Source organism: Thamnophis sirtalis, unplaced genomic scaffold (assembly GCF_051295495.1).
Source record: "Thamnophis sirtalis isolate CommonGarterSnake01/CBP01778 unplaced genomic scaffold, rThaSir2_p1.2 scaffold_12, whole genome shotgun sequence".
NCBI lineage: Eukaryota > Metazoa > Chordata > Lepidosauria > Squamata > Natricidae > Thamnophis > Thamnophis sirtalis.
In genome coordinates this window covers 50,236,849-50,258,117 of record NW_028261392.1, presented here as the reverse complement: position 1 = coordinate 50,258,117, position 21,269 = coordinate 50,236,849, and the positions used below count along the sequence as shown (strand labels likewise).

Genomic DNA, 21,269 nt, shown 5'->3' with positions numbered 1-21,269 from the left:
CCAATCATGACTGCTAAGCCACATAATAGGCCATGCCCACAGGATAAGTAGTAAAAAAATTTGAAACCCACCACTGGTTTGGAAGAATTGCAATGATATAAATGAAAGTTTTACCAAAAACTAATTTTTTGTTTTGGATGATCCCAATTAAATTCTCAGATGAAGAATTAAAGCAAATACAGAGGCTGCTGGAGGTGTATTGTAATGGAGTCAAGAGAGCAAGAATAAGTAAAGTATTCTGGTATGAACCATTAAAGAAGGGGGTGCTAGGTCTTCCAAATATTAGAAATTATTGGGTAACTAATCAATTAAAGGTGGTCCCAGATATTATAGTAGTAACTAGAGATTTAATATGGAGGGATATAGAGTTAAAAGGGTTAAAGGAAATAGGGGGTCCTATAGAAATTTATTGGTTTTAAAAAGCTATTAAAATTGTTAGGAGGATACAAAATCCCTTTTTTAAAAACTTGATGGGATTATGGAATAAATGGAGATACTGACTAATGCCAGGAATCTCTCCTTTAACACCAGTGGTGGAAATGGAGAAATTCCCAAAGACTGAATTGAAAGAATGGATTAGTAAACTAAAAGAAAATCAAATATATAAATGGGAAGACTGGAATAACAAGATAAAGAATATAACACAAGTAAAACATGTTTTAGCAGATATAAAATTAAATTGGTTGAATTTAATACAATTAGAGAAATGGATAAAAGTGGAAAAAAGATTCAAGGACAAAGATAGACAGTTAACAAAATTTGAAATGATTATAAAAGAATGTGAGATGAACGACGAATATACAGGGAAAGAAAGAATAGGGAAAATATATAGAACATTAACTGAATTAGAAGAGTAGGCAAAAGGTTTAAAATTAATTTGGGAATCAAATTTGAAAGAAATAAATGATAATGATTGGAAAAATATTTGGAATAGAAGAGTATATAAGAATATGTCTGTTAGAGTTAAGGAAAATGGATATAAAGTGATATTGAGGTGGTACTTAACACCACATAAATTAAATCAAATAGATGATAAATATACAAATATTTGCTGGAGGCACAAGAAAGAGGTTGGAACATATAAACATATGTGGTGGGATTGTGACAGTGCACAAAAAATATGGGACATGGTGTTTACAGAAATTAGAGCACCATTGAACGTAAATCTAGAGATGTCACCGAGGATTACATTATTGTTGCTGGTGGAAAAACAGGATATAAATGAAACAAAAAAGGAATTGATTGTAAATTTGATAATGGCAGCTAGATTAGTGATGTCTAAATATTGGGGACGAAATTGGGATATTCAAAGAAATGAGTGGTATAATGAAATTTGGAGTATGGCAACAAATTATAAATTAACAACAGAAATTAAACTTTAAAAAGGGATGATTAAAGTAAATAATTATAATGAAATATGGTGGAAGGCAAAGTGAATAAACCTACTCAAAAATATATGTTGTTCTGGCATAATATCTATATATTTATAGATATATCTAATGTTGTATAAGGGCACAATTGGAATATATTGTATATCTAAGAAATATAAGGGGTGAAAGAGTCTCCAGGGGGTGGGGTGCGCACTGTAATATGTATTTTTTCTTTTCTTTTTGTCTTCCTTTTTTGTATTCAGATGTATATGTACTGTTTGTATTATTTGTGTTTAAAAAATTTTTTAAAAATTATTACAAAAAAAACCAACCCTGTTGCCTCTTGACCCGCATGCAAGTTTCTCAAGAGACAAATAAGATGGACTGGTGCTCCCATCTCTTTAAGAATTTGCCACAATTTGTTGTGATCCACACAGTCAAAGGCATAGTCAATGAAGCAGAAGTAGATGTTTTTCTGGAACTCCCTAGCTTTCTCCATGATCCAGCATAGGTTTGCAATTTGATCTCTAGTTCCTCTGCCTCTTTGAAATCTTGCCTGTACTTCTGGTAGTTCTCTATCCAGATACTGCTGGAGCCTAGCTTGTAGGATTTTGAACATAACTTTACTAGCATGTGACATGAGTGCAATGGTGTGGTAGTTTGAACATTCTTTGGCATTGCCCTTCTTTGGAATTGGAATGTAAACTGACCTTTTCCAATCCTGTGGCCACTGTTGAGTTTTCCAAATTTGCTGGCAAATTGAGTGTAGCACTTTTACTGCATCGTCTTTTAAGATTTTGAATAGTTCAGTTGGAATATTGTTGCTTCCACTAGCTTTATTGTTGCCCAGATTTTCTAAGGCCCATTTGACTTCACATTCTAGGATGTCTGGCTCGAGGTCAGTGACCACCCCATCTTGGTTATCAGGGGCATTAAGCTCATTCTTGTACAGTTCTTCTGTGTAATATCTTCTGCCTCTTTTAAGTCCCTGCCATTTAGTCTTTCATCATGTCCACCTTTGCATGAAATGTTCCCAATCTCCAATTTTCTTGAAGAGATCTCTGGTTTTCCCTATTCTATTGTTTTCTTATATTTCTTTGCACCGTTCATTTAAGAAGGCATTATTATCTCTTCTAGCTATTCTCTGGAGTTCTACATTCAATTGGGTGTACAGTATCTTTATCTTTCTCCCTTGCTTTTCGCTTCCGTTCTTTCCTCAGCTATTTGCAAAGCTTCCTCAGACAGCCATTTTGCTTTCTTGCATTTCTTTTTCTTTGGGATGCTTTTAGTTGTTACCTCTTGTACAATGTTGCGAACCTCCATCCATAGTTCTTCAGGCACTCTGTCTATCAGATCTAATTCCTTAAATCTATTTGTCACCTATACTGTATATTCACAGGGATATGATTTAGTTTATACCTGAGTGGCCTAGTGCTTTTCTCTACTTTCTTTAGTTTCAGCCTAAATTTTGAAATGAGCAGCTCATTATCTGAGCCATAGTCAGCTCCTGGTCTTGTTTTTACTGACTGTATAGAGCTTCTCCATCTTTGGCTGCAGAGCACAGTCAACCTGATTTCTGTGTTGACCATCTGGTGATGTCCATGTGTAGAGTCATCTCTAGGGTTGTTGGAAAACAGTGTTTGCTATGGCCATCATATTCCATTGATAAAATTCTATCAGCCTGTGCCCTGCTTCATTTTGTATTCCAAGGCCAAACTTGCTTGTTATTCTGGTTATCTTTTGGCTTCCTAATTTAGCATTCCAATCCAACATGATGATAAGGACATCATTTTTGGTATTAATTCTATAAGGTGCTGTAGGGCTTCATAGAACTGGTCACATTCATTCTCTTCAGCACCAGTGGTTGGGGCATAGACTTGGATTGCTGTGATGTTGAATGGTTTGCTTGCTTTCGAACTGAGATCATTCTGTCATTTTGGGGATTGTATCCCAGTATTGCTTTTCCTATTTTTTTATTGACTATGAAGGGTACTCCATTTCTTCTGAGGAATTCTTGCCTGCAGTAGTATACCTGATGGTCACTGAATTAAATTCACATTCCTGTCCATTTTAGTTCGCTGATTCCCAAGATGTCAATGTTTAGTCTTGTCATCTCTTGTTTGCCTACATCCAGCTTACCTTGGTTCATGAATTTTACATTCCATGTTCCTAAGGAGTATAGATCTTTACAGCATCTGACTTTCTTTTCACCACCAGATACATCCACAGCTGAGAGTCCTTTCAGTTTTTGCCCAGCTGTTTCACTCTTTCTGGCGCTACTAGTACTATCCCTCTGCTCTTCCCCAGTAGTATATTGGACACTTTCCGACCTGAGGGCTCACCTTCTGGCATCATATCTTTTTGCCTTTTTGCCTTTTGGTAGTGTCCATGGGGTTTTCATGGCAAAGATACTGGAGTGGGTTGCCATTTCCTTCTCCAGTGGATCACATTTTGGCAGAGCTCTCTGCTATGACCTGCCCATCCTGGGTGGCCCTGCATGGCATAGTTCATAGCTTTATCAAGCTACACAAGCTCCTTCACCATGAAAAGGCAGTAATTCATGAAGAGGACACATATATACAAAAACCTATTCTATAACCATAATAATAAATACAATCCAGATTCTTTCCATACATATTATATATTATTTAATAAAATGTTGTTAAATTTGTAATGCTAATGACCTAACATCTGACCCAATCATGTAAAAGAATCATATATACACACATCCCCAATAAGAGCAAATAGGGAAATAAAACTACCGTATTTTTCAGAGTATAAGATGCACCTTCCCCCCCCCAAAAAAAAGCAGGTGAAAATTTGGGTACGTCTTATACAGCAAATGTAGCTCCCCACACCCAGAGGCCAAAAATGTGAGGCATGGAGACAGCGATGGTCTGTGGCAATCCCTGCAGCCTGGAACAGCTGATTGGGGGTATTCCGGCAGTCTGATCCACCCGCCAATCAGCTTTGCTGAATCAGGCTGCAATAAGCACTGAAGCTGACCTGGCTGGTCAGAATTTGCAACAGCAATCACATTCAGAAAGCACACACAAATATCTGATTCAGCAGGATTCAAAATAATAATAATATACAATACATTACCAAAAGTAGGCTTTTCAAGATAGCAGTAAATACAAGCGAAACACAAGCAGCTTCACTTTCAGTTCTCGGCTAAGCCAGGCTCCTTCCTGTCTCCTTGTTGCTCACACAGAAAATTTCAGAGTCCAAATAGCCCTCATTGGCTGATTTAGTTGCTATGCCTATTCATTGGCTGGCCTTGTTACCATCTGTCAGCTGAATACCATGGATGCTGGTAGGCAGAATTTTTTTTATTCTTATTTTCCTCCCTAAAAACTAAGGTGCGTCTTATACTCCAGAGCATCTTATACTCCGAAAAATATGGTAGTTTGCTGCAAAAATACATAATACAGTTTGTTTGTTTGTTTGTTTGTTTGTTTGTTTGTTCATAAAATTTATTCGCCACCTATCTTACCATAAGGTAACTCTGGGCGGCTTACAGTCACAACTAAGTTAAAACATAAAAAAGTTAAAATCAAATATTAAAACCAAAGACACATGGGGAGGACTGTGGTGGAGAGAGGTGGGATCTCCATTATGCTGTTCCCCCACTGGGGCCCCAAGCTGACTTGGAGAACATCTTTAGACCCTTACAAAAAGATAGGAGAGTTGGGGACAACCTCACATGGGGGGGGGGGGAATGTTCCAACAGGATAGAAGGTCCTCCTCCTGGAGCCCGCTAGCTGGAGCAATTGGGTTGATGGGTCTCACAGGATGCCTCCTCAGCCAGCAAGATTTGTACAGGCCAATCCCAATGGAGTATGACGGTCCCTCAAGTAATCTGGACCCGTGCCATAAGGGGCTTTAAAGGTAATCACCACATCTTGAATTGCATCCAGAAGCAGACTGCAGCTCATGGAGCAGTGGTATTACAAGGGCCATTCTTGCCCCCCACCCCCCGAACTACCTCTCTGCCACACTCTGCACCAGCTGTAGCTTCTGAATGCTCTTCAAGGGTAGCCATATGTAGAGTGCATAATAGTCAGCCATGAGATGACTAGGAACTGAATAACTGAGTGACCGAGTGCATGTCAGCTAAATAAATCTCCAAATGCTATAGCTAGGTGCAATGGTAGAATGAAAAACTGATATAGGACACAGTTTTTTGTAAAGTGAAATAATATATGATGGAAGCCTAATATGCATAGATAAAAGTACACATCTTATAGATCATTAGATGAACTACTGTAGAAAAGAAAAACAATTGATACCAGTCTTAAAATAAAAGAGCTCCAAAAGGTAGTTAAAATAAGAAGGATCCCATTCTTCTTAGCAAGGGTAAAATAACACATTCTCTTGGATTTGGAACACCATCCACTTTTGATATAGTGCTGGTATAGTTTTGGTGGTTCCAAGTGGAGAGATTAGCAAGAAAGAATGGCTAGTAGTATGTACCTTGTTCCTTTAAATGCACGGTACATGGAAATCTATATAGTTTTATATTTTTAGATAATGGTTCAATATGTAGGGCAGAATTAAGCAAACTGTACCCCTAGTAAAACAACTGTGTAGAATAAAGCCTAGAATGTAAGCAGGCTGTATAGATGAACCAAGAGTGTTTGACTACATAAGGATTAACATTTACTTAACGAGTTTACTATTAATATCTATGATGATGCAATAAATGCTACTTACCACATGCAAAATTTTGTTCTCTGTTTCATGTACTGTGCAGTCCTAGAAAGATAAGATGAACTGAAATTAATTTAATTAAATGAAATGAAATATTTAGGGGAAAGTGGTTACTTTTTAATACTTCAATAATATAAGAGAGAGGGGGGAATGGAAGGAAGGAAGGAAGGATAGATAGATAATAGATAGATAGATAGATAGATAGATAGATAGATAGATAGATAGATAGATAGATAGATAATAGATAGATTGTCTGATAAGAAATATCAGTTCCTTCCCTCAATAATTCTGAATTATCCTGCCCAATAACCATAGTACATTATCTACAACACCTCACATATTTAGTTGGTTTACTAAATAAAGGATTTTGTGTGGGGGGTGTATGTGTGGGTGTAATAAAATAAATGAAAAATATGAACTAAGCTAATATACAACATGATTTAACTAATATATGAACTAATTACATACAAAATGAATACAGTCATCACAAAACTATTTTTAAATGTTTTTTATTTTTTTAAATATGAACATTCTATCTTTCCTTAAACAGTGTGTCATCTGGGTACAAATATCTCTGTGTAATAAACATCAAAATTTACAACATCATTCACATTGAAATTAATTCTCTAATCTTAGAATTATAGTATATTAAACCGTTGAACATAGTGAACCTGCTTGTTTTTTTCTCTTAACCTATCTTCTGATAAAAAAGTAACATTAAGCATAATCATCATCATCATCATATACTAACAATTATCATATTGTTTATATCTCTCTCTTAACATATTTCTACTCTTCTTTAATCTCCTTTTACTTCCAACTTCCATTTTTATTCTCGAACCATTGATAAAATAATTTCCATGTCATATAATATTCAGTTTGTTCTTTCTCCTTAATTGCCTGGGTTAATCTGTTCATTTCTGCACATTCTAATAGTTTTCTAATTACCTTCTCATCAGTAGGGATCTCTTCACTTTTATAATGTTGTGCAAATACAATTCTAGCTGTGGTTAATACATGAATAATTAAATATGTGTTAGCTTTACTGAAAGTTTCAGGTAAAATCCCCAACAGAAATAGTTCTGGTTTTAAATCAGTGTGCTGTTTTATCATCTTTTCCAACCATGTATGTATTTTTGTCCAATATTTTTTTGCTTCTACACACGTCCACCGCATATGATAATAAGACCCAGGCATCTGGTGGCACTTTCAACATTTAACTGACTTATATTTAAACATCTTTGCCAACCTCACCAGTGCAAAGTGCCATCTATAAAACATCTTATACAAATTGTCTTTATATGCGGTTGACATTGTTAATTTGTAATTCCTATCCCACAGTTTCTGCCATTTGTCTAGTTCTATTATGTGACCAATTTTTTTGCCCATGCTATCATTGTCTCCTTTACTTGTTCATCTTCCAGTTTTATGCCCAGTAGGTAGCTATACAATTTCTTTATCAATCTTTCTTCTGTTCTTATTAGTGTCTTAACTAATTCTGTTAATTCTTTATAAAAACCATATAATTTAGCATCTTTCTCATATCTAGAATGTATCTGCACTTTTGAATACCATGCCATAACGATCTCTTGATCACTGAATTCTTGTTTAGTATTGAGTTCCCCCTTTTCTTTCAAGATACCTTTATATCTAACAACATTTACCATGTTAATAACATTTGGATGAATCATTGCTTCCATTGTTGAAAGCCAAACTGGTATCCTCAAATAATGTTGCTCTTTAATTTTCTCCGACACTAATATTAATGCATTTCTTATGTAATGACTTTGAAAGTAATCATGTATCTTATTTTCCCTTTCCCCAAAAATGCATGCCAACCCAGATCATGTCCTTCCAAATCAATAATATTGTATGCCTCATTACAATCCATTCTTTCATCTATGTTAATACAGTGGCCTGGTAATACAATTTGGTAACTCAAAACCTCCTCTACTTCTTGAATCTTGCAACAATTTAAAGCTAATTCTTGCTTTTTTCACTTGCCAAATATATGTATGCATTATTTTGTTAAGTTCCTCAAAATATTTTTTTCCAATTTTATCAGGATTGTTTGAAATAAGTACAATAATCTTGGCAATATGTTCATTTTGATTGTAGCTATTCTTCCTATCAACGATAATTGCAGATTTTTCCATTTTTCCAGATCTATTTGAATTTGTTTCAACAATTTGTGATAATTATCTTCCTTTATCGATACACATCTTGCTGTCAGCTGAATTCCTAAGTATTTTATTTTCTTTGTAACCTGGATATCTATTCTCTTCATTAACTCTTTTTTCTGCTTATTTGTAAGATTTTTTTTACTAAATTTTCTTAGTGTTCTCTTTACCTGCCACTTTTCCATATTCTTCTATTTTTTAAAAAAATTAATTTACACCCTGTTTCTTGTGGATCTTCCAAAATAAAAACTAAATCATTTGCAAATGCCTATAGTTTATACTTTTCCTTTTTTATTTCCATGCCTTTTATCTCTATATCTTGTCTAATGTTCTATTTAATACTTCCAATGTCAATATGAATAATAGTGGAAATCATTGTCTCCTTAATGCAAAGGTGGGTTTCAGGGGATATGGACGTACTGGTGCCAGAAACCCAGCGTGTTTGCGTACCAGGTCCTCTGAGCCCCCCCCCCCGCTTGCTCCCTCCACCTGCTCGCCACTTTCTCTCTCACCCGGGCTGTCTGCACCTTGCTTGCCCACTCACTTCCTTTGCCAGAGCAGGACTCACCTGTTGGAAGAGGCCCGCCCAAACTTCCTTCTCTTTGACAAGTGCCTTGCAAAACTGGGACTTTGCAAACCATGTCTCAAAGAGAAGGAATTGAAACCTACCACTGCCTTAATGCTAACCTTCTCAGTCATAGCTCCATTTACCATCACCTTTGTATTTTTTTATAATATATCGCCTTAATCATGTTAATAAATCTCTCTCCAAAGTCCATCTCTTTTAGTTGTGCTAGCATAAATTGCCAGTTCACGTTATCAAATGCTTTCTGGGCTTCACAAAACTATTCACTCTGTCCTACAAATGATAAAATAAATAGTGAAGGATATAGTCATGCCAATAAACATAAATGTAAATTTATATTTGTGGAAGTCAAGCAGTTTGCTTTAATAATTTAATCATTGAATATTTTCAATTATGAATGTTCTTATAAATTAATTTACATATCATTGAATATGCAACATGTAATAACAACATTATCTCACATTTCACTATTTAGGTCTTTAAAATATTGTTAATATAACATTTACCATGAGATGTTGTAAATTAAACTGTTACGAATATCTGAAAATAATCAAAATTCAATGATCATTTATAATTACTATATGATTCCCTGAAATTTAAATAACCAAAGTATCCTTAATTTTCTAGTGAAATCTGATTAAACCCATTAAAGCTTATTCTAAAGCAAGAACAAAAAATATTCATGAGTGTATACATATATTTTCTAAATAATTCAAATACAAAATAATCTAAAAAGTGAAGAAATCACAAGGAAAGGGAAAGAGAGAAATCCCATTTTCTATTAAATGCCTTTTCAGAATAAATTTGTTCTGAATCTGAAATAATTTGGGTCCTGGAAATTCTTATATTATTACGAAGCATTTTGTCCTAATGCTTGTTGATAGAAATTGTGGAATTAAGCCAGCTGCCAAAGTTCTATTTACAATGATTATTTTCTTAAATTCTAAGTTGCATAAACATTGAACTAATACCAAGAATTTCAATGGAATAGTACATAGGACTAAAGGCCCTACAATTTGTTGATTTCTATTCATCCAACTTTCAATGTAGCTTAGTATTTTTTTCAGATTGACAAAAAATAGCCCCTTAACTCTTCTTTAAAAAGTATCAAGATGCTTCATTAATCTAACAGAGCAATCTAACATCATTAAAATGTATAGTTATAGCTTTTGCAATTTTGAAATATTCCAGTCAAAACCACTCAATGTTCTTAATACCACTCAATCTTCTTAATACTTTAGCTTACAATTTAAATCTTTCTGCTCTCTCTCCGTCTCTGCCCATATCTCTCCCCTACAGACATAAATATTAATTGCTAAAAGTTTTCATGAATAAAGTGAATGCATTTATAGAGAGAAAAAATAAGCCAACTGTGTGTCACCCACATTCAAGATGAACTGCTCCCACACATCATGCTTTTCATCATAAATGAGAAACAATGATGGGATTCTTTTCTTAAGTAGAACAGAACTAATCTATTCATATTTACTGCATGTTTGCCTGCCTGCCTGGAGCAATCTACAACATACAGTATAAGGACTGCTATGTAAGACAAATAGGCAGAAGTCAAGCAGAGCATATCCATGAAGAGCAGTCAAAAAATATAATAGAGTAGAATAGAGTAGAGCAGAACAGACTAGGAGCTGGAAGGGACCTTGGAGATATTCTAGTCTACCCCCCTGCTCAAGCAGGAGAACTATACCATCTCAGACAAGTGACTGTCCAGTCTCTTCTTAAAAACCTCCAGTGATGGAATGCCCATGATTTCTGGAGCCAAGCTGTTCCACTGGTTAATTGTCCTTGTTGTTTCTCCTTAATTCCAGATTGCTTCTCTTTGATTAGTTTCCAAACATTATTCCTTGTCCCGCCCTCTGGTAGTTTGGAGAATAATTTGACTCCCTCTTCTTTATGGCAGCCTCACAAATACTGAAATACTGCTATTATGTCACCCATTATTCTTTTCTTTAGATTAGCCCAGTGACAGCGAACCTTTTAGAGACCGAGTGCCAAACTGCAACCCAAAACCCACTTATTTATCGTGAAGTGCCAACGTGGCAATTTAACCTGAATAATGTTTTACTACCTAGAATAATGATAAACAAGGCAGAGTTCAGCTAATTGTTCTAAGAAAAACATGATAAATGCACTTTTATGGCCCTTCATTTTTTTCTGCTTTTGAGATATTACATTTAGCAACAATAAAAAAGAAAAACTTGTGTAATATCATTTCTCTCTTTCCCCCCCTCTTTCCCTCCCTCCCTCTTTCTCCCCTCTCTTCCCCCCCTCTCTCTTTCCCTCTTCTTTCTCTCTCCCCCCTCTGTTTCTCTCTCTCTTTCCCTCCTCCCCTCCCACAAACCCCAACAAAGCCAGTCACCATCAATTTCTCACAGCCACCCATTCACTTTGTTGGATGTGTTGCTCCAGGCCCTTTGTCCTCTGCCAGACAGACCACTGGGAAGGGCTAGCAGGCTAGCAAGAGGCAGGGGGCTGTTGATCTCACTGGGGAGGGAATATTGATTGAGTCTTCCACAAATCCTCTACCTGGGGCAGGTCAATGGGGAAGGATGGAAGTTTGCACGGGAGGATTGTGGTAGTCAGCTGCCTCAAGTTTGCTAGGCCCGGAGCCCTTGGTTCCTGTTTGCCCCTCAAGTTAGGCTGCCCAGATTGGAGTATGGGTCTAGGCAATTACTGAATACAGTTCGCTGCCTCCAACCCCTTCTTGTCCGCTGATCAGCTACCGGTTCGCTGCTTTCAGTTGATTCTTTTCTAGCATTGGGCTGCTTAGTTGAGCTCCTGAGCTGGATCTGTTGCTCTCTGTTGCCAGCTGCCTCTGACTCAGCATGCAGCCATTCATTTGTTGCGCTGTTTTCATGATGTTTACATGATGAAAATGACTTAATTACACGACACATGGGCAAACTTCATCAGTTTCAACTAGGAATTGTGAACATCCTAGCCAAACAAAAATTTAAAAATTGTAGAAAATTCCTGGAAGCCTGGCACTCAGACAAATTACATATAAACATCATCTACATATCATTCAAAAGACAATCAAAAAGCTAAAAAGGAAACAAAAAGATCAAACATCTTCTTGCCAGCCATCAGCACTCAGAGAAGCAGAGATTAACACCAGGATTAATATTAGACTGACAATCAAGCAGTAAGAAATACCCCAATCAATAAAATTTCAACTCAAACAAACAATCAAACAGTAAAAGCCTAACCAAGGAACCATGGAGAACACTCCCAACCAATGCTGACAGAACAAGGCACTTGTATGTAAGCAGAGAGCAAACTTCACTACCTGCACTATTGAAGAGCAATTCACACTCTGCCTTCAAATATTCAGACTATGAGATATTCACAATAATGGCAATAGGGAGTTATATACTCATTCTATGGACCCAAATGAGTAAGGAATTACTTCACTCTCAAGAGCAATATAAACAGTTTATGAAAAGGATTAATGCTTATTTTCCATGAATTGTTCCAAGTGAAATCAATTGGGTTTCTAGACAAAAAAGACATTGACTTCTTAAAAACATCTAGAGGCTTCATGATTTCTCACAAACATGCTCTATTGCACAGTAGTATATCATTTTGATTTCTGGCCATTAATTACAATGTTAAAGCAACAAGTATAGAACTTGCCTTCCATCACTAATATATATAGAGACTATATTTAAGATTAAAAACAGCATTCTGCTTAATTGTATGTGACATTAAATGAATAGTTTATATTTTCAGCCCTGGAAGCTGCATTGGCAGATAACAGACCAGAAGTTTTAGTGGTCTTTGCTGTGTTATAGAAACATCTAACGTCAGGGAAAAGCTTTGCCATCAGATGAAAAGCAAACTGTAATATGATATAAGGTTTTACCTATTGCTTTTCATATCAAAGGAATACATAAATGCCATAAAGACATATTTACAATAGGGAATATTTTTTAAGCAAAAACCACTGCTGAGTATATCAATCTTAATTCAACGTGATTCACAGTAAAACTGCAGACAGTTTGTGTGTGTGTTTGTACAGTATATGTAGCTTAAGAACACTGTCCAGCATTATTACAGTGCCAATGTCTTCCTTAGCATGTTTCCTTTTTCTCTCATGCATCCATTAACATATTTTAAATCCAAATAAATACAGTAATACATTGCAATAACTTATATTTCTTTTACAATAAACATAAGAGAAAATAGGTAAAAAAATGGACATACTGTCCATATTCAAAGTTAAAATGGAAACATAATGCCATCAGGTGACAATTTTAACAAAAAGGTGAAGATTCCCAAGGTAACATATTTTCCTCCTTGAAGTACAAGAATGCAGCAATATGCAAGCCAAATAACAGCAACAAAGTAGAAGCTGCAAATTAGATATTTTAAAAACCACCCTGGAAGGGTCTTGACCAGACATGTCAAACTCAAGGCACACGGGCAGATCCTTCCCATGATGTGGTTAGACATTCCCAATGGGGCCGCCCTGGAAACAGCAAAGGGCCAGCCCCCACCGCCTTGGCCCGTCCCAGCCGTGGCAGTTGCTTTCCCTGGGCATGCGCACAGGGGGCTGACAGTGCCCAGCAGCAGCTGAAGCTTGTTGGTCTCACCTCACCACACCTTGCCTTCGCCTCGCCCCCAGCCACACTAGCGTGCTCTCAAGGAGCCCCAACATTTCAAGGTAAAAGATTTTGCTGGCCGTCACCTTGTTCAGCTCCCCTCTGCCCCCGCCCCCTCTCCCCCAGCAGAGCTGAAACAATGGGGTGAAAGGATGAAACCTAAGTGCATAAGAAATAGCCATGGAAATCTAGAGAAAATGAATAGAACTAATAAAGGTCAATGATCACTAACCATTCATAAATATTTGATGACACTTTTCTTGTTCAGGTTCTACTTCTCCACCCCTTTCGTGAGGAGACTGGGTAGAGATGGGAAGCTCCCGAGTCGCAAGGTGGTTGGTATTCAAGTACATGGAGCAAAGGCCAGTGCTTCATTTCCAAAACTACCGATTCTTTCTTAAGCAAAGTCACATTGGTGATGGCCGAAAGAAGGGAATGCAAAAATCTTTAGGGCAGCTGTCTTTTATTTCAGGGGTCCTAACCTCTGAATAAACAGGTCAAAGACCAACAAGATCTCGATTGTGGAGAAACCCCCTGATTACATCACAAGAACTGATTTTTTTGTAAAGTTTTTTATTTTTCATTTTCATAACATATAATCACATGTATACTATTACATAGCCAACATTGTATTGTATTATTAAATGTTTACATCAATTCATCTTACCATCAACTCCACATAAGAAAAAGAAAAAAAACCCCAGTTATTGGATCTTCTGCTCTCCATACACTATATTTGTGCGTTCACTTTCTTCTCCCTCTCTCATCCTCCTCCCTACCTCCTTTCTTCTCTCTGTCCTCCTTCCCTTCTCTACTTCCCCTTCCTCTTTCCTACTCCTCTCTCCCCTTTCCACTCATTTCTCTCCTCCTCTTCCCCCCTCCTACTCTCTCTCCTATCTCTCTCTCCTTTCCTTACCTCTCTCCTTTACTTCCCACTCTTCATCTCATTTGCTTGGTATATTTCAGCTTTTGAGCAAGCTCCCTTTTATATTGATGGTATTTATAGTTCCTTTTCAATATACATCTTTAATTTTAAACACATATTCTCCTCCTTTTTTTTTTAAAAAAAAAAAGAAAAATAGAACAAAAAAGTATACATATATAGTCATTGTAATTTTGGTTGAGGTGTAGACCTGGTTACAATTCCCAGCTATTCTCATCATTATCTTTATATAATTATACATCCTTACATGCCCCCAATTTGTGATTCTGACTTTAAGTCTCAATAGTTTCCCATTATAAGTGTATTTCATGTTACCTCTCCAATTTTTCCATGTTTTGGATTAGATTACCTTTAGTTTTCTATGAGTAGAAACCTCACTGTTCAATATTCATTTCAATTCCCTTAATCTATTGTATAGAATAACAAACGGTAAACATCTCGCTTTATTTCATCATCTTAAAAGTTCTATGTATATCCATGTTTCATATATTTTAACCCATACTTTGTTGTCCTTCTGTTGTCGTTTCCAGGCAATTTGCCACTCAGTTTAATTATCATGTATAAAAGTAAATGGCAAACCTCTGCTTTACAACCTCCCCATGTTAGTTTCATATTTATCCACATTCCATATATTTTGGGCTTTGTTTAGTTGTCTTTCCATTGTTATATTCAATCAGTTAGTAACTCCATTTTATTGTCATGTTTTTCACAACTTCCCCACATCAATATCAATATCATATTTATCCATATTCCATATATTTCAACCTTTGCTTAATTATCTTTCTATTATTACATTCAATCAATTAGCAACTCCATTTTATTGTCATATTTAGAAATAAAACCCTTATCTTAGTTTTATATTCTCCCACATAAAAATTTCTGGTTGTCTGATTTTTTTTCCTAGTAAGTCTTTTGTCCCACTTCTATGCTCCTGCCCTCCCCCTTCCTTTTGTTTCGGCACATTCACTCTCCCCAACTTTCCCCAGGTCATCACCAAAAGGATGTTTTTTATTTCTCTTTGTTGGGGCAAAACCTCCCCCTTCAATTTCCCTTATATCACTACCAGCCTCAACCTCTTTTGTCTGCCTTTTGTTTCCCTCCCTTTCTACTCCTTCATTATCTTGCCCCTGTTGCCCCCCTTCTTCTTTGAATTCTTCTTTAGATATCTGCTTCTCTGGGTTCAGAATTCTATTTAGACTTGATTTTAATGATTTATGCATATTTTTTATAATATCACGTAGTTCTTCAAATTCCCAGCTTTTCATGATATCCAGTTCCAAAGTTAGAATTAGCTATATAGTTATTTCAGAGTTCTGGTCCAGAACTTAAGTTTGTCCACTTCCACTGCTGTAGGGGAGAAAGTTGGGAGCCATCTTGGTCTTTTGTTCTTCCTTAATATCCAGTTCCAAGATTGCAGTTAGTTATACAAAGTCTTATTTTGAGGCTCTGGTCCACCTTAAGTTTTAGCTACTGTGGAACTGGAAGTGAAGCCGGGGCCATCTTAAATCTTTTGCAGTAAAATAAAAAGACGAAGGAGGGAAGAAAAGAAAAAAGAAAAAAACCCTAGCATTTTCCAGTTCTTATCTCTGTAATAATTCTTCCCCCTGTCATCTTCCATCTCCGTTCAGCCACAGCTGTTTAAAACATATCAATTAGAACAAACTTATAAAGAGCTACATTTGGATATGTGTCTCTTTTGCCTCCTGTTCTTGCAACTTCTGATTTATGGTAGTTGGTTAGTTAAAACTTCCCACACAGTCAAGATTAGATTATCCGTTATCAGATAAACAGAGATCAAAATATTTCGTTTCTATTTGATATTCGAGACCAGCTAAGAGTTTATATTGAGTGGGTTCAAAAGAAAAACTTGCTTTTTTCTTGATTATTTTAGCTGGAAGGAATTCAAACAAAGTAAGAATATTGGTCTCTGTTTAAAATCCAAAACCAAATTTAATGTTATAATTATGTGGGTTTGTAACTGCTCTGCTTTCTGTTCTTCTGTTCGAAAGCACAAACAAAGAACTTCCGGGGGGGGTGTTACAGTCCTCCGCCTTCCTTTGTTCTTTTTCTTTTAGGAAAAAAAAAGTCCTGATCTGACCATCAGTATTATTTATGTTCTCAAAATTTCTTTGCCTTTTCCAGATTTAATTTATAGTTGTGGGTTAGTTAAATTCTCTTACCAGGTCTTTTATCTCTCCCGGTCTCTGCCTGTTCCAAATTTATTTTGACAAAAAGGACAGCATCTTGTCAGCCATGAAGGCTGCCATCCCAACTCTGATTCATAGGCAAATCTCTAACCCATGAGAGATCTGTTGGTTCTCTGAGGGTCTGATGAGACGCTGCTCTTCTTCACCCCCATCTCCAGTGGGGTTCCCGATTCAAAAGAATATTCGGAGATGGTTTGTCAGACAGGGTTCGTTTGAGACTCTTATGAGCCCACATCTCCCAAGTCTGTCCAGCTGGAGAACTTCCTATCGAATCACAAGAACTGATCTTAAGGGCTTTTATTTTCAAGAACTCTCAATGGCAGCTGATAGGATTTGGGGCCAAGGGAGCTAGGATTTTCAACTGGCCAGGGAGAATCGAGCTGAAGTTCGCCTAGGTTTGTGTCTTTGAGCCAAGCTTTCCCTCTGCTGTATTTCAGAGTGGAATCCAGCACAAAATCTAACTTCATTTTTCCACTCTTAAAAACAGTAACAGCTGAGAATCCACTCCAAGAATCCACTTGGTAGATTAGTTTCAGGAAGCAAAAGAGACACAGGGCCAGGTCCTGAGAGTGGCCTTTCATGGGGCTGCTGAGCTTCTTCCAACTCCAAGGCACCTAATGGGGCCCGTGGGCACAGGTGCACTGGCTGCTGAAGTTAGAACACTTTGCACCCTTTCACTTTCCACAGGCTCCATATTAGTCCCTCCAGGCCTTTAAAAGACCCCCCCATCCCTACCACCCATGTCACGCTGGCCATGCCTACCCAGCAAACACCCAGTCACGCCCACCTGGCTATTGTGAACTTTATATGTAACTGGCCCTTTAAGGGCAACCAGAATGCTGATGTGGCCCTCAATGAACTTGAGTTTGATATCCCTGGTCTTGACTGTACCCTTTATTCATTATATCTAAGCTATGAAACAGTTTATGTTGCCAGAAAGATACTATTAGGACAAATAGTGCTATAAATGATACTTATAGCAATGTGGAAGTCAATCAGATTGTGAGATGTACTGATTCTCAAAAATATATACAGATTCTGTAAACATAGACTCCATTTTCTCTGCCTGAAACATAAATAGGGATGGATATAATGGATTGATGGATTTGGTCCACCAAGGATAGATTTGTTAGTAAAAAAATAAAAAGGGAATTCCCTCATTTCTAGTAACTCAAAGAATATATGCTTTGGTTTTTTTTGCCAACACCATCCAGCAAAAGTAGAGTTTAAAATGGGCTTTGCAATTAGTTTCATAAAAGAATCTGGATGCTGCCTGACATGAAGAACTTGAAATTATACTTTTTCTTGCTGCTTTTCATACAAACACTACTTCCCTTCTTAAATATTAAGAGACATAGCCTAGTGTAAACTATTTTTCTCTTCTTCTAAATTAAAATACTCTTGCTTTGTCAATTTTGTGTCAAGTAAAATAAAAAGTAGAGTAAGAGTATGTAAAACAATTCAAATTTGTAATATTTTGAGCTCAAAATGCTTTATTGCACATTTGAGATAGTTGTTTGATATTAACCTTATATCTAAATGCAGTGATAAAATTTACTTTAAATTATTATAAGGAATTTGCAACATAGCTTAGTAAATTGGTAAATAGAAATATTTGTAACTCTAAGGAAATTATGTGTGCAAAATCTTTACCTAGAATACTTTTTAAATAGTAACATATAATATTATGTAGTTTCACACCTGTTGTACAATTGTTGTTAATTCAAGGCAGAGTTGTATGACATTGTTTCTTGTGACAGAATAATCTGTTACAGCAGCAAAAGGTGATCTGGAAAAATAAAATATGGTAAATATACATCTTGTTAATAGTGATCTGCTATAATGCTAACTATACAACATTTTTTAATAATATTGAATATTAAAACTTGTCATCTGTTCGTTAAGCTGTGATCCCAGAAAGATCCCCAGGTAGCACACCTATCTCTAATGGAGAATGTAGCACCATCCAAGATTAATGAGGGAGCTCTATGTTGTGCTTCCATCATGAAAAATGCATTAACTACTATAACTAGATTGGTTCTCTAAGAATTAGCTATTTTTAGCAGGGAGAAAGAAAAAAAATTTAAAAATCACACATTCTTATTGTTTTCTCATTTCTTCTATTGATTTTCTTTAAACTTAAAACTGCACTGCAATAAATAGCAGAAGACAGATCACGTGGAATATAATTTAGCATCAGATATTTTAGGTTGCTTTTTATAAAAATATTTAGGATAAATTTAGTTTGTTTAAGAATAAAAAATATCTTTTAAAATAATTATTTTATAGCACTATTCTCCTATATAGCAGAATTCAAATTTAAAATGGAAATATCCAGAATACAAAACTACCTTTTTAGTTATTGCATTATTTATATAATAAATATGAAATATTGCTAAAATTATTTGACATTCCTCTATCTTCAATATTAATTCTCTGAAATGCTAGGACCGCATATACTCCAAGTGCATATATTCTAAAATATCTGTTCATCTTAAATCACAGAGAAGTGGATGTTCTGTTTTTTAGTATGTCTTATTAAGCACTCATAACTTTTTGTCAGTTGCATATTTAAACTGTATTAATTTTCTTTGTGTATTTTCTTCATTCCATGTCTATGATTTTCTTAAAACACACAGAAGCAATTTGCCATTCACTTCTGCTGTGTTTGATTTTGGAATTGTTTCCAAGGCCAATAGGGTTGGCCTCTCTCATGCTTTCCCCAGTTGTAAAGCATGAGGGAAGCTCTTTCCTTTGAACTCTACTAAGTAACCCTACCAGCAACTTTCATATCCACTGGTATTGTTCTCTGGGTCTTTGAAGCTACAAAACCCTCCCATTTCCACTGGGATAAGGACATTTCCATTAGAATATCAAAGACCAGGGTCTTTTCAGTGGCAATAATGGTTACAAAAGCTGGAGAGAAATCAGGCAGATGCATTGAGATGCATCTGAAAACAGGGCACGTGCTGCAAGATCCAATCAATCACTTTCCTAGACTAAATAAAAGCTGGCTGCTCCTTTGATCATATAATAGAAGCTCACACACATATATACTCATGTGATATAAAAAGATAATGGATTAGAAGCAATGAATAAGAAATTAGAAGAAATTTGTTGGGGTAGGTTAAATATAAAAAGTAGTAGTAGGTAGATGGATCAAATCAAAAATACATTTAACAACCTGGTTCAGCAACTATTCAAACTTCTGACAGCACTAAAAAAAGTGATACTTTCTACTGTCTCATTGTAGCACCCCCACAGAATCACATGATCATGGTCATACCCCTAGAAAGTGTCCTGGGTATTCCATAGTCACATGATCACAATGTATTAGTAATGTGGGATTTTAACTACCCTGATATCAACTGGGAGACAAACTGCACCAAGTGGAAGATCCAACAGGTTCCTAACAACCTAGCAGACAACTTTGTTTCCCCAAAAGTAGAGAAGGGAACAAGGGGATGAGCCATATTGGATTTAATTCTCACTAACAGAGGAAATAATAGAAGGTGTTGAAGGTACAGGAACCTTAGGGGTAAGTGATCATGCGATATTGGAATTCAACATTATGCAATCACAAGTAGTAGAACAAAGTCACACTAGAGTCTTGGACTTTAAGAGAGCTAATTTCAATAAAATTAGAGAAAGCTTGGGAAGGATTCCATGGATGAGAATCCTCAAGGGGAAAACAACACAAGAAGCTTGGGAAATTTTGAAAAGTGAGATTATAAAAGCCCACCCTAACACAATATCAATGAAGAAGAAAAATAACAGCTCTCAAAAGAAACCAGCATAAAGAACTCTGACAAATTGAAAGACAAAAAGGATAAGTATAAAAAGTGGAAAGAGGGGCACATAACTAAGGCAGAATATCAGCAAATAGCCCGAGCCGGTAAAGATGAAGTGAGGAAAGCTAAGGCTCACAATAAAGAAAAGCTTGCAACAAAAGTAAAAAATAACAAAAAAACTTCTTCCAATATGTTAAAAACAAGAAAAAGTCAAGGAAACAATTGGTCCATTGCTGGGAGAAAATGCAAGAAGGTGACAAACAATGGGGAGAAAGCAGAACTGTTTAACTCATGTTTTGCATCTGTCTTTACACAAAGAGAAAAAACAGTCCAACCTATCAAAAACAGCACCACAAAAAACAGATTAGGAGCACAAGTTAAAATGGGGGGGAAATGGTAATTGAGCACCTGTCTACCCTAGACGAGTTCAAATCACCAGGACCGGATGGATTACACCCCAGGGTTCTGAAGGAACTGGCAGATGAGATCTCAGAACCACTGAACTATATCTTTCAGAGATCCTGGAGCACCGGAAAACTGCCAGAGGACTGGAAAAGAGCTGATGTGGTTCCCATCTTCAAAAAAGGGGAAAAAATAGATCCAGAAAACTACAGACCTATGAGCCTGACCTCAATACCAGGGAAGATTCTAGTATTTCAAAAGCCAACATGGGTTTGTCAAAAACAGATCATGCCAGACTAATCTTATTGCATTCTTTGATAAAGGAACAAAATTAGTGAACCAGAGGAATGCTGTTGATATAATTTACTTGGACTTCAGTAATGCATTTGATAAAGTAGACCATAAGCTACTACTGGAGTAAGTAGAAAAATGTGGGTTAGACAACACCACCAGATGGA

The 21,269-nt window shown here is 36.3% G+C and overlaps 1 protein-coding gene across 7 annotated transcripts in view; it reads right to left on the bottom strand.

Moving 5' to 3' along the window:
- The window catches only part of CNKSR2 (connector enhancer of kinase suppressor of Ras 2), a 270,841-nt gene that overhangs the window by 177,827 nt on the left and 71,745 nt on the right, over positions 1–21,269 (bottom strand). For all 7 annotated transcript variants that reach the window (XM_087726468.1, XM_087726467.1, XM_014057257.2 and 4 more), the window contains exons 4-5: positions 18,320–18,407; positions 6,087–6,128 (exon numbers count right to left, since the gene is read on the bottom strand). In XM_087726468.1, the coding sequence (XP_087582594.1) occupies positions 6,087–6,128; positions 18,320–18,407 (130 nt within the window). The remainder of the gene's footprint in view (positions 1–6,086; positions 6,129–18,319; positions 18,408–21,269) is intronic.